At 37.9% G+C, this 15,310-nt stretch overlaps 1 protein-coding gene and 1 long non-coding RNA gene across 2 annotated transcripts in view; one reads left to right on the forward strand and one right to left on the reverse strand.

Moving 5' to 3' along the window:
- Positions 1-8,557, reverse strand: part of PUDP (pseudouridine 5'-phosphatase) — a 64,343-nt gene extending 55,786 nt beyond the window's left edge. Inside the window, exon 1 of the mRNA XM_030280507.4 lies at positions 8,404-8,557. Within this exon, the coding sequence (XP_030136367.1) occupies positions 8,404-8,482 (79 nt within the window). The 5' untranslated portion in view covers positions 8,483-8,557. The remainder of the gene's footprint in view (positions 1-8,403) is intronic.
- A 140-nt stretch (positions 8,558-8,697) lies between these two features.
- LOC140684761 (uncharacterized) lies at positions 8,698-13,285 on the forward strand. The gene is made up of 2 exons (XR_012057517.1): positions 8,698-9,431; positions 12,005-13,285. It is a non-coding gene; the product is annotated as an uncharacterized lncRNA (long non-coding RNA).
- Positions 13,286-15,310: the final 2,025 nt, after the last annotated feature.

The raw sequence follows: 15,310 nt of genomic DNA on the forward strand, positions 1-15,310 counted from the left end.
AATTTCTTGTATTTCAAACCTTCTGATACACGATAATCCGATTTTTTGCATTAGACACACATTATCTTTCACTTCATCCTTCTAGTACAATTTTTTTCCTCTTGCTTAGAGAAAGCAAATGACCAGTACCAGTGTCAAACTCATAAAACATCTCAATCCAAAAAATATAATCCCACTTATTACTAGTCAGTAATTAAATAAAAGAATATTCTATTAGTTTGAGTAGGTACTCTGTGTCAGCTTACATTAAACACAAATGGAGTGATTAAAGCAGAAGATAATTTTGAAGACACAATGTTTCAAAAGATGTCCTGACATAAACAGGCTATTTTCTGTACACCATGACAGTGTGAGAGAGAACCTGAGTGAACTCATTTATGCACAGCAGACAATCCATGCCCAGGGCTGAGCAGCTTGGCAGCAAACCCAGTGAGTGCAGCACGTGCAAGCACAGGGCTGCTGCAAAGGGCTAGCACGAGCCCATCCTGTGGAGAGCAAAGGTGACACGGGCCCCTATTACAGCAGGTCAGAGAGCACACATTAATGAGCTGGAAGAATGAGACACTGTAACACTGCCCACATTATATAATGACAAAGGTCATGAGCGCATTCACATCGATGTTAGACAGAACGACTGGACTGACAAATAATAAAGTGGGCTTTCCTCTTAAATGCCTTACATTACCCTGAGACAAACTGTGAAACTTATCCAAATGAACCACACACAGTCAGAGGCAATCCAAAAACAAGCAGCGGAGAAAAAAGCAATGTTTGGAGTGCTAACCTGTAAGTGGTGCCCTGTAACAACTGAAGCATGGACCCAGACCGCCAGGGAATCTGAATCCTTTATTGAAAGAAACAAGCTGGTTTTATACACTTTGTCAAGGCACAGCATCTCCTTACATGGTAATTCTTACTACATGACCTATCCCATGTTGCCATGCCAGCAACACACTTTCCGAATGTCCTTCTGTGGAGTGATCATGTGCTGTTCACCCGTCTGTCAGCTTCTGGCAGGCTCCTCTACATAGGGCTCTGCCATGCGGCACCTACTCCCCCAAAGTCAGGTGGAGAAAGCCTCTCTGTGCCACCCTGTGCTCCTTTGTGCCACCATGTCATTCTGCAGGTTCGTGCCACAGCCTGTAACTTAATTCTATCCTATCTCTTCCCACAGTGCCCGAAGGAAACCATTCAAGAACTAGAAATAAACTTCCTTCATGAGACACAGTCTATCAGTACTTATTTGATGATTTTTACAAAAATATGTCATATATCTCTAAAGAGAAAGAGGAAGAGGAAGAAAAGTAAGAATACATTTTAACAATACATCAGCTATTATATATAACAATAGCTTGGAAAAGTACATGAGAAAGAGCAATGTACGCTAGATGAAAGCTTTTCAAAAATGCAGCATCAGATATATTGGCAAACTACTACTGAATATGGTATTCATTATAAGAGGAATGAAAAGATTATTATAAGCTGCACAAGAACAGGAAACATACATGGAGACAGCAATGATTGATACTGTCAACAGGTATGCAACCCTTCAAGAAACAAAATATTGCTTAAAAAATTCAAAAAAGTTTTCAGCCATTAAAAAAAGAGCTAGAAAAGATACATTCTTCACCAGTTATTGAAGCAAAAGAAGCAAAAACCAGAGATTAAAAAATACGGGATGGTTTTCCCATAAATACAAAAAAAATCTTGATGAAGGTTAACACTACCTCAATAAACTTCAGGTCAGAACAATTTTTTTATTATTATTATCAAAGCAGGGCAAAAAGGGATAAGACAAGGTCAGAAGCCTCTGAGAGAACCACTGTAAGCCACAAAAATTATCTTGGTTATATAATTCTCAGTAGTCCTGTGAAAGAAATTAGTATCAATACAAAGATGTACATAAACACATAATAGGAACAGCAACAATCATTAGCAGTATCTACTTCATGCCAGAGATGTACAAAATGAATGCAATAAAGTTTGAGAGGAGAAGATATTTGGCTTAATTGATTCTGTATTTTTAGTTAACATAGTTCCTGGTCTTAAAAAGAGCAATGGTCATAGTGTGAAAATTATCATCTCCATTAGGGTCTGTTGCCAATATAGAAGAAAAAAAGTTAAAAATAACAGCAACCACAATCACCCTTCCTCCTCCTCTATTAGAAGTATAAATGGCAGTATTGAAGAGCAGGATCGTGTCTCAGAGAAAATATACCAGCAGAATTCAGAGACCACCTTGCCCAAATTAAGATGTTCTGAAAAATTCCACTCTCAAGAGCCCAATTAGCCAACTCACAACAAGGCTACATGAATGAATTACAGCTACTCAGAACAAGAGCTGCAGAGCTGGATCCAAGATGGTACAGTGTAACTCTTGCCAGTATGTAGAATAATAAATCCTGGGTTGTTAATGTTGTTTTTCTTCTTAAGTAAGAAGAAAATTGGAATACAGCAGCTAGAAATTGTGTTATTATAATGGAAAATTCTATGCACCTTTTCTTTGTGTGAAATTGTGTTCCCTTTATGACACCTTATTATTTACATTCAAAGCAAAATAATTGGAACTTTATACACATGACAGTTTACGTATGCAACAAATCCTTATCATCTACAAACAGATTTGAAAATCCGCTTTTAGGCATAGGAAGAGACTAATTTTTATAAATGGTCAAACTGCTGCATGCACCTCTAAAATCACTAAACAGAACTTTTACACTCCCAGCATTTTCAAAACATTCCTCTCCACTTACTACAGGCTCTCTATATAATTGCAGGTGCGTAGCAGTCAGAAAACAATAGAAAAGGAAATTGGAAAATTCTTGGGATTAACTTGCTTGGCATGCAGTTTCGTTTTTTTATTTATTTTTCTTCTTACTTTATAACCAAATGTTTTGGGTCTGGGGCAACTCATAAACAAGCACCAAAAATACATTGCATTTGTGTGTAATTCCTGTACACCATTAAAATCAATTCAATGATCTTTCATCTTGGGAGCATTCCTTGGTTAATTTCTCAAGAAAAAAAAAAAAAAAATCATCGTTAATGCTGCCCATGGCATTTTGAAATGTGGTAGCCACCACAGAAGTCAAAACCAAAATCCCAGAAAAAAAACCCTGTAGAATGCTGAACTTGCTCTGATTCTGGATTATTCTAACCACAAACAACAAGCAACCATGTGGATGGGCAAATCAATCAAGGGAATAAGAGAAGTCAGACTCTGGGTTAGCATGTTTGTTATGCTCTTGCCATTAAATTAAAATGATAGCTTTCAAGCATTATGACAAATCTTATTTACTGTATTTATGGTTAGTTAATTCTCAATGAGGAGTTGTTTTACTTATGTCCAAGATTTGCTCATGAAGCATCAATAGGGTATTCTAATCCAATAATATCATTAATCTCTTTACTTTTGCAACAAATTTCAAATACTGAACACAGGGGCAAGAGAATATTTCCCTTCCCTCTTTGTTCCCAAAATCAGATGGTAAGTGAGAATGACAGGAAAGTAAGTTTCCATTACAAAGAAGCAGCAAATAGGCTTACAAAGATTTCCAGGTTATAGCCTAAGAAGGTTAATTCCTGCACTTACGGCATAACATAGATCAATCTAGAGAGGAGTGATGTTTAATTGAATTGGGATTATTTGCTTGGATGAAGAAAAAAAATAAAGTTGTTTTAAATAAAAGAGAGCATGCACATAAGCAAACTCCACCATGGAACTCTCATCAGTTTTCTTGTAACAGCCATCTCCTAGGCAACATGTGCAATAAGATGAAAGTAAGAGTACATTTTTGACTTCTGACCTTGTGACAATGAGTAGGTAACACTGGGGAGAAAGAAAACATGCTGAAAGTCTTCTGAATCTCGCAACACTACAACGAATTTAACTGCAAGCTAATTTCTTCTGTATTATAGACCAGAGATGACCTGTCTGGCCAGCTATGCAGAAGTGCCTTAGAAGTGGCACAAAACACAGCAGTCTTCACACAAAGGAGACAGTGGCTACAAAAGTAGCAACTTCTGATCTCAGTTGCCTTTACTGCTTTTCATCCCTCTGGAAATGGTCACAAGCCTGTGCAGTCCAACATGACTTTGAGTTATGGTGAAGGTGTCTTGCAAAATTAAGCTACCTTAGGAACCATCTCTCATATTTGAACACACTGATTTATCTCATGTAAAGATACACTTTTCCAACACTAAGGGGCACTGGCAAGTATAATAGTTTACATTAAACTGTCCCTACTGCAAAGAGAAATTTAAACAAAAATAAATACATGAGTAAACTTCCTATACTAAAGTGTCATGCTCTTTGTATGTTAGTTTAGCTCTAGTTCAGCTTTAAGCATAATAAGAAGAAATATCTTATCTTTGCAGCCATTTTCCTAAGTTCATTTGTCAGTTGGAAAAGGTTAATACTACACATGTAACTTGTAGAGAATTTTAAATGTTTTCAGACCCCTATAAGTTTAAGCACAGATCATCAAAGGCAACATTCAATCCTATTTGTGTTTTGATACTAGGGTAGCTATTGGCTACAATTATATAACAAAACTACTTGTCATAGCTTAAAAATAAACCTATGCAGTAAGTTTATATGATAGATCCTGGGGGGCATTACACTAGATGTATATTTTATACAAGTTAAATAGATTTTTCCTTCTATATCTTTAGCATTGATTTTGTATGCTTTTAAAATATGCTAAAATGCCAGGATCTAAACTGTACAACTGTAACAACAGGATTTATTTAGGAATCAAATATCTCTAGTTTCTGTTGTTGTTGTTGCTATTATTATTATCTGTTAACCCTGTACTATGTGTTGGATAAGTGCATAAGTAGGTTTAATATTTTTAATATTATTAAATAATTAATTAATTTTAATTAATTAATTAATTATTATATTTAATTAATTATTATTTAAAATATTTTAATATTTTAAATCTACCACATACTAGCAGTTAGAACAGTACTCTTCTGTAGGAAAAGACTACTACATTTTAAGAAAAAGCAATCTACTATACCAAGCATTTAATGTCATTATTTGCTGTAGGAAATCAAGTAGAAAATTTACTTAAGAAGTGTAATGCTTTAATTGAAGTGCTGAGAGGTTTTGTTGTGGTTTTTTCTTTTTTTTTGTTCTTTTTTAAAAAAAAAAGTACTGCAGTACAACAAAAATTAAGATGTAGTTATTCCTTTTCCTCTGATTTCTACTACACAATGCACCACTAATCAACTATGATAATTAAGGAAGCCACATGAGAGGGTGATCAGTCACTGGAACCAGCAGTCATCATGGCACCAAGGCTGTTAGAGTACAAGTAGCATTTGGACAATGCTCTTAGTCCTCTGTTCCAGCTTTCAGAAGTTCTGCAGGAACTGGACTCAATGATCCTCATGTTTTGGGAAGAGATGGGATGGAGCTGAGCTGCAGGTTGAGGCATGCACCTGCAGATGCACATGGCAGCACAGAGCTGACCTGACCTTGGGAGGAGGCGTCAGACAGACCCTTACAGAGTGGAGCCTGCTGGAAGCTGACAGATGGGTGAACAGCGCGTGATCACTCCTAAGATTCTATCTGAGAGCTCAAAGGGAAAGATTAGGTAATAAAAAAAAAAAAAAAAAAAAAAAGGGAAGGGTAGATTGCATTGATTAGAAATGCAGAACAAGGCGGCTGACAGACGGGTGAACAGTGCGTGATCACCCCTAAGATTTCATCCAAGAGCGCAAAGGGAAAAATTAGGTAATAAAAAAAAAAAAAAAAAAAAAAAAGAGTAGATTGCATTGATTAGAAATGCAGGAAAAAAACAGTGTTAGATAACCTTTGAAACAATGATACAGAAGGACTCTGAATGGAAGGGTTGAAGGACTTCCACAGGCAGTTCAGAGGCAGTAACTTCTGTGTTGAAAGCAAGCTGATACATCAAGGTGCAACTCAAGGACAACTTAATCAGCCTCAATTATGTTATAGAGGGAGGGGGGAGATAAAATATCAGCTGATCAGACTCAGTAACACTTCCACACAGACAAGAATTAGCCAGTAATTATAGGCTGCAGGTTTTATAGGGTAACACTTGGGATTGTTTCCAAAGTCAGAACCTTGTAAACACCTCAGACCTCATTTAAGGACTTGACACTGACAAGGATTTTGGAAATCTTTCTATCAGAAGATATCCTACCTCCCTTAATCAGAAGCAAGTATGTCAATTACAGAAAGCAAGTTCATGGCACTTTACATCATGATGCATTTAATGCTCAATTTTTCTCATTATTTATAGATAAATTTATATTTGTCCTATAAAATCAGTATGATTTAGGTGAAAACATCTAAAAATAGTCACGTACATTTGCAGACACTACTTTGTTCAGAAAAAAATTTGCCAAACCTGAAGCTTCAGATTCTAAAAATTGCAATCAAATTTATAAATTTGATTCTAAACTATGCAATCAACCAACCACTAAAAAAGTTAGTAATAATAGATATTCAATACCAAAACTTTTATTTCTGCTCTTTGAAAGTACATTTGGGCCATTTCTGTAGCATCTTGAAATATGTATGTTATTCATTTTATCACCGCCAATGAACACTATGTGACACATTAAAAATTTCATAAGAAAATTATGGGGTTCTTACACAGGATAACATCAATATGAACATTTGTTCATTCTGATGATTTACAGTAGGAAGGTTGGGCAGCGGGAATCTAATTTGTGTATGCCTTGTATCACTCTTTCTCCCAAATTATTCCAAATTTCTTGAAACATTTAGGAATCTTGGGAAAGTCCAAGCAGTCTCCTGACTGCCTATTTGCCTCCCAAGTGTCACTGCTTATCATGAAACAAATAGGCTCACCAAGAATGTTAAACATTTCATAGTATTCAGAGGCTGAAACATACTGAAGTCCTCTGAAATGAAGTGCACATAATGAAAATCACCAAGGTAGTGTCACTTTTACACCTCTGTACTGGAAAATACTTGAAGAGTATTTTCAGTCTAATTCCTTGCAGCTGAAATATTTATGAAATACAATATATACTTTATATGTAACTTTTTAAAATAGAAGAAAGTACATACATGTATCATTGTCATTACTGTCCTGTTAAGGTGCCTATTGCCTGCGTGAAGAAGATTTCCAGCTTCTGATAAAGAGCAGCAGTAACTGAAAAAAGCTTCCCTGAAACGTCTAAGAACAAAATTAAAATAACTGGTTCTAGATTATAAGATTACACACACACACGTGTGTGTGTGTGTGTGTGTGTGTATCCCCAGGCTCTTTGAGATTTCAGTGATTAAGTTAAAAATGCAACTAAAATCTAAATGCAAATCACTCACTGTTTTTCATAGCATAGCCATTTTTGTTTTAAAAGGTAAACGTAGATCACCTTCACCTCTTATAGCCCTGAAGGAGGCTATAAGTGCACGTTTCTTGGAAACACAATGTAATTCATCAAACTTCACAGCAGTCTTCAGGTGCAACAATTGTTGCAGTCTTGTTCTGCAACAATTCAGGTTTTGCAGAAAGAAGCCACACATCTCCAGTTCACACCTTCTAGGGATTCACCTATATCCAGAACTGTTTCCTGTGTGATAACTCATATTAACTATTTCAAAAACTAAGTCCCATGCCTAAATATTCCATTATTCCTCACCAGAGAGTTCTGATTCAGCAAATAGTTAAGAGCAGACTTAAAAACTGTCCTGGTTATAGCGACTATTCAAACATCAAGATCTAATCGAGCTGCAGCACGGGAATCATCAATCTACAGAGTAATCCTGCAAACCAGAAAGTCCACTGATACCAAAACTAAGAGAAAACTGTCAGAGTGGTTTACAGGCTCATCAGTTGGAGAAGGCAGCTCTACAGGCTGCCGAGCGCCGTCCTGCCCTCCGAGACCGGCTGCTCCCGGCCTCGGGGGATTCTCAGCCCTGTGCTGCATTCCCGTCCTGCTCCCTACCCGCTTTCCCTGGCTTTCAGCCCAACCTGCCCACGGCCACCCCAGCCTCGCTCAGCCTCCGCCAGCCAGAGCAAGCTCTCGTCAGCCCCGGCTCCGTTACTCTAAGGCGAAATCTGCCCCCGCAAGGCAGCAAGTAGCGGAAGCAGGAGAAGGCATTAACTCCTTTCCTGTTGCTTTAATCTCTCCACTCTGGTTTTAGCAGCGCCGCCCGGGGCGTTCTGGCTGCTCGCCCGGAGCGAGGAGGCCGTGAATGAGCAGCCACAGCCTGGGGGAGGCGGAGGGGAAAGGGAAGGGAAAGAGGCTGCCCGCCGCCAGCTGCAGCCCCTCGCTGTCGGGGCAGGCGGGCGGGCCGGCGGCGCGGTGGAGCGCGGTGGAAGCCGGCGGCGCGGGGCGGGGCGGGGCGGAGCGGGGACCGGCCGTGCAGGGAGCGGGGTTCGCGCTACGCACCCAGCATCAGCCCGTCCATGTCAAAGATGACGTGCGTGACCGGGCGCAGCGCGGCCGCCGAGCAGGAGGAAGCGGCCATGGCGGGCGGAGCGGGCGGAGCGCAGCGGAGCCGGGGCGGTGGAGCCCTGCGGGACTGGCAAGGCCGGGAAGCTGCCGGGGAGGTCGGGCTGGGACTGCGGTTTATAGCAGCACCCGGGGCGGGCCGGGCCGGGCCTGCGGGACCTTTGTTCTGTCTTGTTTTACTTTTTAAGCAAAGTCCATTGTTCTGCTTTTTAAGCAAAGTCCATTATTCTACTTTTTAAGCAAAGTCCATTTCTCTTCTTGGGGCCTCGTCTCTTGCAGAACAGAGCTTCTTGCCCACAGAGGTTGTGGAGTCTTCTTCTCTGAAACATTCAAGAACCATCGGGATGCAATTCTGTGCAGTGCGCTCTGGGGTGACCCTGCTTAAGCAGGGAGGTTGGCCCAGACGACCCACGGTGGTCTCTTCCAACCAGACCTATTTTGCGACTCCTAAATCCTATTTGGTGCTGCTGGTGGGAAATACAGAACAGCTGCTCTCAAGTTGACCTGTTGGACAGTGTCTCTTCTATGTACCTGTGTAGAGATTTGCAGGGGTGCTATTACCACCAGACTATAGTTGAAACAAAAAGATGTAAATCTGTCTAAAATTGCGAGGGAAGAGTAAAGTAATGGAGAGAAAAAAATCTGCGAGGAAGAAGGAAATCTATCTCTTAGAGGCTGCTCAGTGCAAGAATGGTTAATTGAAAGATGGTTTGGGTGTTGTATGTTTTTTTCTGAAACATTTAAGGAGTTCTGAAGTTCAAGAAACAAGACTGTTCTTAAATTGAAATAAAATCTTCCTGCATGGACACATAAACCAATTTTTACTGGGCAGTTGGGAGGGAAAGAGGGCACCTACTGCATCAGTTTTGTATTTTTTCATGCAGGTAACTCTCCACTGGGTATCAAGATCATTGAAGCAGCAGTTGCAGAGGCAGACATGAAAAGAGCTGTATCCGGCTCCCAAGGTGGCATACTGGCTGGAAGATGTGTACTGCTATGCCATTCTATGTGAGGGCAGTGGTTAGTTGCAGCTTCACATAGGGGGAGTCCTGTCTCATTTGTAGGTAGGCCTTGCAGCAATTCCTTTTTCCTAACAGTGCCTTCATTTGAATTGGCAATGCTTCATCATTTTATCATTTAGTGGGGGCTTTTAAAGCCTTAACTATAGGTGTCACATAGCTATACTTGAGTTTTAATTTATGCTTGTTAAGCATCTTACCTATCCCCAAAACCTATCCCTTGCAAGTACATTCACTCTACATATATGTGAAATGTAGACACAGAATTCTCCTGACACCTTCTCCTATTTGGGAAATAAGACAAAACATCCTTAGCCTTAACTTGTAACTTTTGAATAATAAAACTTGACTTTCAAACAATGTTTTTTGAGTTTTGGGTTGGTTTTCTCTTTTTTATCTTGTCTCATTCTGTAATGATAATGCTGCTTAGTCCATGTCTGTGTAGGAAGAGGATTGTGCACAGTACCTTCAATGTCTTTTAAAAATTCCGTGTGTAGTGATGAAATTGGTTTCTGTGTAGATTTAAGAAAATGGCTTCTGAGCTTTGAGTTTGGTTTTTTTTTTTTTTGTAACCTTACAATATATGAGTGTTAAAAATGCCTACAGCTGTTTTGTTTCTGCAATAAACACTGTGCAACAAGTCAATATTCCAGTTTTGTTTCCAGCAAACATTTATAGTTTCTTTTGTAGCACACTTAGGTGGGAGCATAGCTAGAATCAATAGAGGTAAAATCATAAATACAGTAGGTCAAAAAAGGTGTTAACCTCTTAAAGAGAATTAAAAACCAGTAATTTCAATAGTTGTAATGGTATTGTGCTGTCCTAAGAAAGAATGTGAATCTGCTCTAAGAGATAAACATTTAAAAAGGATGGGTAATGATGTTGTATGACAATGATACCTGAGGTAGATTTATGAACTTTCTAATTAGCAGGTATTCTAAAAATCTGGGTTTTAATTGTATATGTGGTGACAGAGTAAAACCTTTATTTGTTACTCAACAGATGCAGATTTTTCTTGTTACCTTGATCTATTATTCTAATTAGAAAAAAAGTATTTGATCACAACTTCCATTGCTTCTAGCTCCTAAAAAGGGGGGAAAATCACTATTTTTAGCATGTATATTCTCAGTTCATCTGAGAAAACAAGGGTTTTGCAAAATTTTTGAGTATTTACAGTAGAAATAAGTAATAGGTAATCTGTGTGAAAGTAGCCCACAAAATTAAAGTATAATACAGTAGCCAAACATTTTTAGGGTTAAATGGTCTGGGTTATAAATTCTGTGGTACTCATTTCAAGACTGTCACATTGCTGACAGGCTGATGACCTCAATTTGCTTTCCTTTGCTCTGGCTCATCAGTGATAATCAGTGTAATGTTAGCTTACTTGATTCTTCAAAGCTGTGTTCAAACACAGGAAAATCTTCCCAAGATAGAAAACTGTTTAGGTTTATTCTGTGTAATTAAGTCTTTTTACTAACAGAATGAAATGAAAAGTCCAAGCAACATGGTGGAGCATAATTTTCTAAATACATAAGTAAGAAATTGTGCTGATCTAAGTTTTGTTTCAGCTGTCTTAAATATCTGTATCTAATGACTCACTAGTAGTATTTGGTTTTGTTATTATTTTTTTCTTGAAGGGAGTGAAAATTTGATTTTGAGACTTTGATATTAAGAATTGTGGAATTGACTTTTTGTTTGCTACTATTTTTTATTACTTATTTGAAGCTGACTTTGAGTTATTAGGATTTCAGTAACTTTAGAGTTGTGGGAGGCATATTGTAGTTGAGGTGCAGTAACCATGAACACCAATAATTAATTATATTCCTACAAACCTGATGTATGCCTATTGACAAGAATGAACTTGGATGTAATAACTAAGATGTAATTCTGATACTAAACTTGAATCCTGGAAAGTCTGAAGAACACAATTTTAACTTCATGTAAATTTTTAAAATTAATGTTGCTGTCTGGGCATACACCAAAGCAGATATATGCTGTTGTAAGATACATATATATATGGATGTCCAGGTTTTTAAACACCTGTAAATTAGCTGCCTGTAGGTAGCCCTACTTAATGCCAAACAAATCTATTTTCTCTGGTTTCGTAATAATATGCTAAAATCTCATAGGTTTATTGTTCTTGAATGTGAGATAGAGTGAAAATACTCAGGTGTTGTGGGGTTATTAAGTACTCAACACAGTGTTTTATGTACTAGGTCCTCTTAACCATTTTTTAACTTCTATATTTGAGTTTTCTTTACTTTGAGGCTGGAAGTTTTGTACCTTACTGAAATTTATGTGACTGTGTTCTTGGAGAGTAAAAGCTTCAGAATATGCTTTAGTGTTTTCATAGGTAATACATTTGATTCAATAATTGCAGTTTCTTTTTCACTATTTCATATTGTGCTCAAAGCATGGATTCACTTACCTATTTTTTTATGCCATATGCCATTCATAGGAGCATCATGCACTATGTGTTTCACACAGAAATGACTGATTTTATTTTTCTTTTTCTGCAGGTACCTTGACAAAGAGAATAAACAGATTATAATTGTTTTGGTTTGAATATTAAAGAAGAATCTAAAGACTTGAATAAATCCACTAATTTAAAAGCTTTCATAATGATTTACATAAAAAGCTGTTAAACCCACTATTAGTAACAAATTACTTAGAATTATTTAGAATTAAATGTAAATTCAGTATCAGCTGAGATTCTCAACAGTTGCTATAGTTAAGCCTATAAGCCTTAAGAAAATGAAACCCCTCTCAGTGGTGGATATCACCAAACATGAGCTTTTGACCTTAAGATTATGACTTAGGTGAATTGTATTGTTTCAGTTCATGTTTTTATAGGTACAAAATGGAAGATGACCATATATCTTAAGGCAATTAAATAGTACCATGGAACTCCTGATCTAGTTTATGTTTTATTGATTGCATAAGTTAAAAGGATGTATATGCTCTTTTAATCAATCACACGTGTCTTCTCTCAGCCAAGCAAGCAGGGGTAGGAGAGCCATCTGTTTTCTAGATTTTGATATTGACAACCAGTTACAAGTGAGATAGTTACAAAGGCAAGGAAGATGATGTGTTATGCTGCAGAAGAATGAAGTGAAGATATGTGTTACTCACATGTGTTCATCTCAGTAAATTTAGATGAGGCACTGTTCATTTTTAGATGCCTATTGCTGTATTTATTGGTGGGATTGTACAACAGAACAAAGTCTCTGAATCTGGGAAAGGAAGCCTTAATATCCTGCTTTAGGGCCATTATTGCCTTTGTTAAGGCCACTGAGAACCATTTACTCTCCTTTACGGATTGTGACTTAGCTTGTTGACATACTATTTGGTATTCTAATAAAATATTGGCTGCACACAGGCAAACTTCAGGTAACTAGCAGTGCCATTGTAATGAAAATCCTGAAGTTCCTAATGGCTAGGTCCTGCTTAGCTTTAAACTATCAGAAAGATTAGGGATTATATGATATGAAGTATTGTATCCAGCTTTATTTTTCCTGTGATATGGGTTTGCTGTAAGGTTTTTTTTTGTTATGGTGCAACTTTATTTATCTAACCTCTCATTGTTACTGGAACCTGAAATATTTGTTATTAATTTGGTTTTATGTCTTGTCCGTGTGTGGATTTAATTGCTTTTTTGTTCATTTTACTACAGTTTGATTGTTACAGATTAATCAAAAAGTTTTGTATTTCTGCTGTCATGTGGAATGCACATTCTGTGAACCTTTCTGAGCAAGTAATCTATCACTTGGTTGCTGGCAGTAAAGGTGAAACTGAATGCAGTCACCCTTCCAGTGGTCCCTTTCAGCCTTGGGTTCATAAGCTCAAACATTTCAAAGGCTGTGGTAATTAGATCTTCAGATGGAGAAGAGAGAGAAGGAATTGTGATTCTCAGGGTCACAAGGTCTCAAATCCACTGATCTGTAATGCACGCCGCTTGCTTCATGTTTGGGTTTCATATGCATGTTCCCTGCTTGGGATGCAACAAGCTGGGGAGTTGAATCTCCAGAGCTCAGACATTCTGCCTACTCTGGGGCTGTGTGCCCTTAAAAGTTTGTATCCATCGAGATGAGTTGAATAGAAATAAATGAACTGGCTGACACTGAGCCCAGAATGGCTGCATGATCAGGAAGAGCATGCTGACAGCCTGGGAAGTGCAGGGAGGCAGCTGGAGGCCAGCTATCATACAGTACTGTGACCTTTCTTTCTTTGCAGTGATTCTCAGCTTCTAGAATTATCTAGGCAGAAAAGCAATAGTACTGTACTGATACGTATAAAATAGCAACTCTGATCAGGAAGCAGAAATGGTGCAGAGGGGCAATGCCAAGCAGAGTTAGCCAGCTTCTTGAGTCCCCATTGCAGCAGAATTGTATTAGACTTCCAGGCTGTTCCTTACCGTGGGGGTTGGGACTTCTTTGGCTCCTGGAGCTAGTGTGCTTCCCAACCCAGTCATAATTCAATTTTTTGAATTCTCTTGCCCCAGAAGCTACTGCCCTTTTCTCCTCCCATGTACAGACACACAAATGTACTGGTAGCATACCTCAGAACATGCTCTTGTGTACAGGCAATGGCAAATAGGCTTTGTGACCACCATGTAAGGCACTGAATAATTTTTGGGTGAGTAAATAGTTCCTTCCATTACTAGGCTGCCTACTTACTTTAAGTTCAGCTTATGCTTACCTTTCTTAAGGAGTGAGGTTCAGTGTACTGTAACAAAACAGATAAGGAAATTATATAGCTTAATTTCTTATTTTAGACTTTAAATTGAAATGTTCTTTGTAGAAGACCAGTAACAGACACTTGTTTTCACAAAGCATTTATAAAACAAGGAACACCACTTGTAAATACTGATACAGTTAGATGGTTAGATATTAGGGATACCTAGAAGAATGCAATGAAGTACAAGTATTGTCAAGCCAATCAGGCCCTGACTTTTTCCCCTAAGACAGATGGCTCCACTTAATCAGGTAATCTCAAACATTTCACCTTGATTTCTGTATGGTGAATGATTGCTTACACTGATGCTACAGGTTTGAAAGAGTCCTATATTTCCATTTCATGTGCTTACATATAGGTAAGACCACAAGAGACGTTCAAGATCTAGATGAATTCTTTGCAATAGAATTGTATAGGCTATTGTATAGGCTTAAAATATTTGTCCAGACATTATGCTTATAATTTTCTGAATCTTTCTGAAACTTTTTCTCTGTTAGGATAGCCTGTGTTTTTCCTCTACTCTTTTTTTTTTAAATTTTTTATTTTACAAATTTCATTTCTTTAATCTCTTGTAAATTACGCTTTCTGAAGCTTTTAGTAGTTTGATTGCTCTTCAGCATTTTAAGTTTTCTGTATCCTTGGAGCAGTCCTGCATGTGGGTATATTTATTGTAGCTATGGGGTTTATAAATGACAAAAAGAAAGTAAATTTTTGCTATTAGACTGCCTTCTTAGTCCCATCTAGATCAACATCTTTGAATTAACATAAGAGCTGAATTACTGTCTTTGTCATAGTTTGGTCTTTACTGCTGATTAGTCAGGTTGCTCCCCATGTTGTGCCATGCCAAAAGCTCAAAACTTTTGTTGCTGTTTGTCCCATTTAAAATTTTATTTATGGTTCACTTCTATATGTAGTTTCACTAATTAAGAGGAGTCAGTATCATGCTTCAGTGAAAGAGATCAGGGACAGTATCTCTAGCCCATTAAGAACTTATTACCTCTTCACACAGTTCAAAATCTCTTTGAGCATTTTTAAGTATGAAAAACTACTATCTTGTAAGCCTAATGAGGCAGATATCTGCAAGAATCTGT

The sequence above is a fragment of the Taeniopygia guttata genome, chromosome 1 (assembly GCF_048771995.1).
Source record: "Taeniopygia guttata chromosome 1, bTaeGut7.mat, whole genome shotgun sequence".
In the NCBI taxonomy this organism is placed as follows: domain Eukaryota; kingdom Metazoa; phylum Chordata; class Aves; order Passeriformes; family Estrildidae; genus Taeniopygia; species Taeniopygia guttata.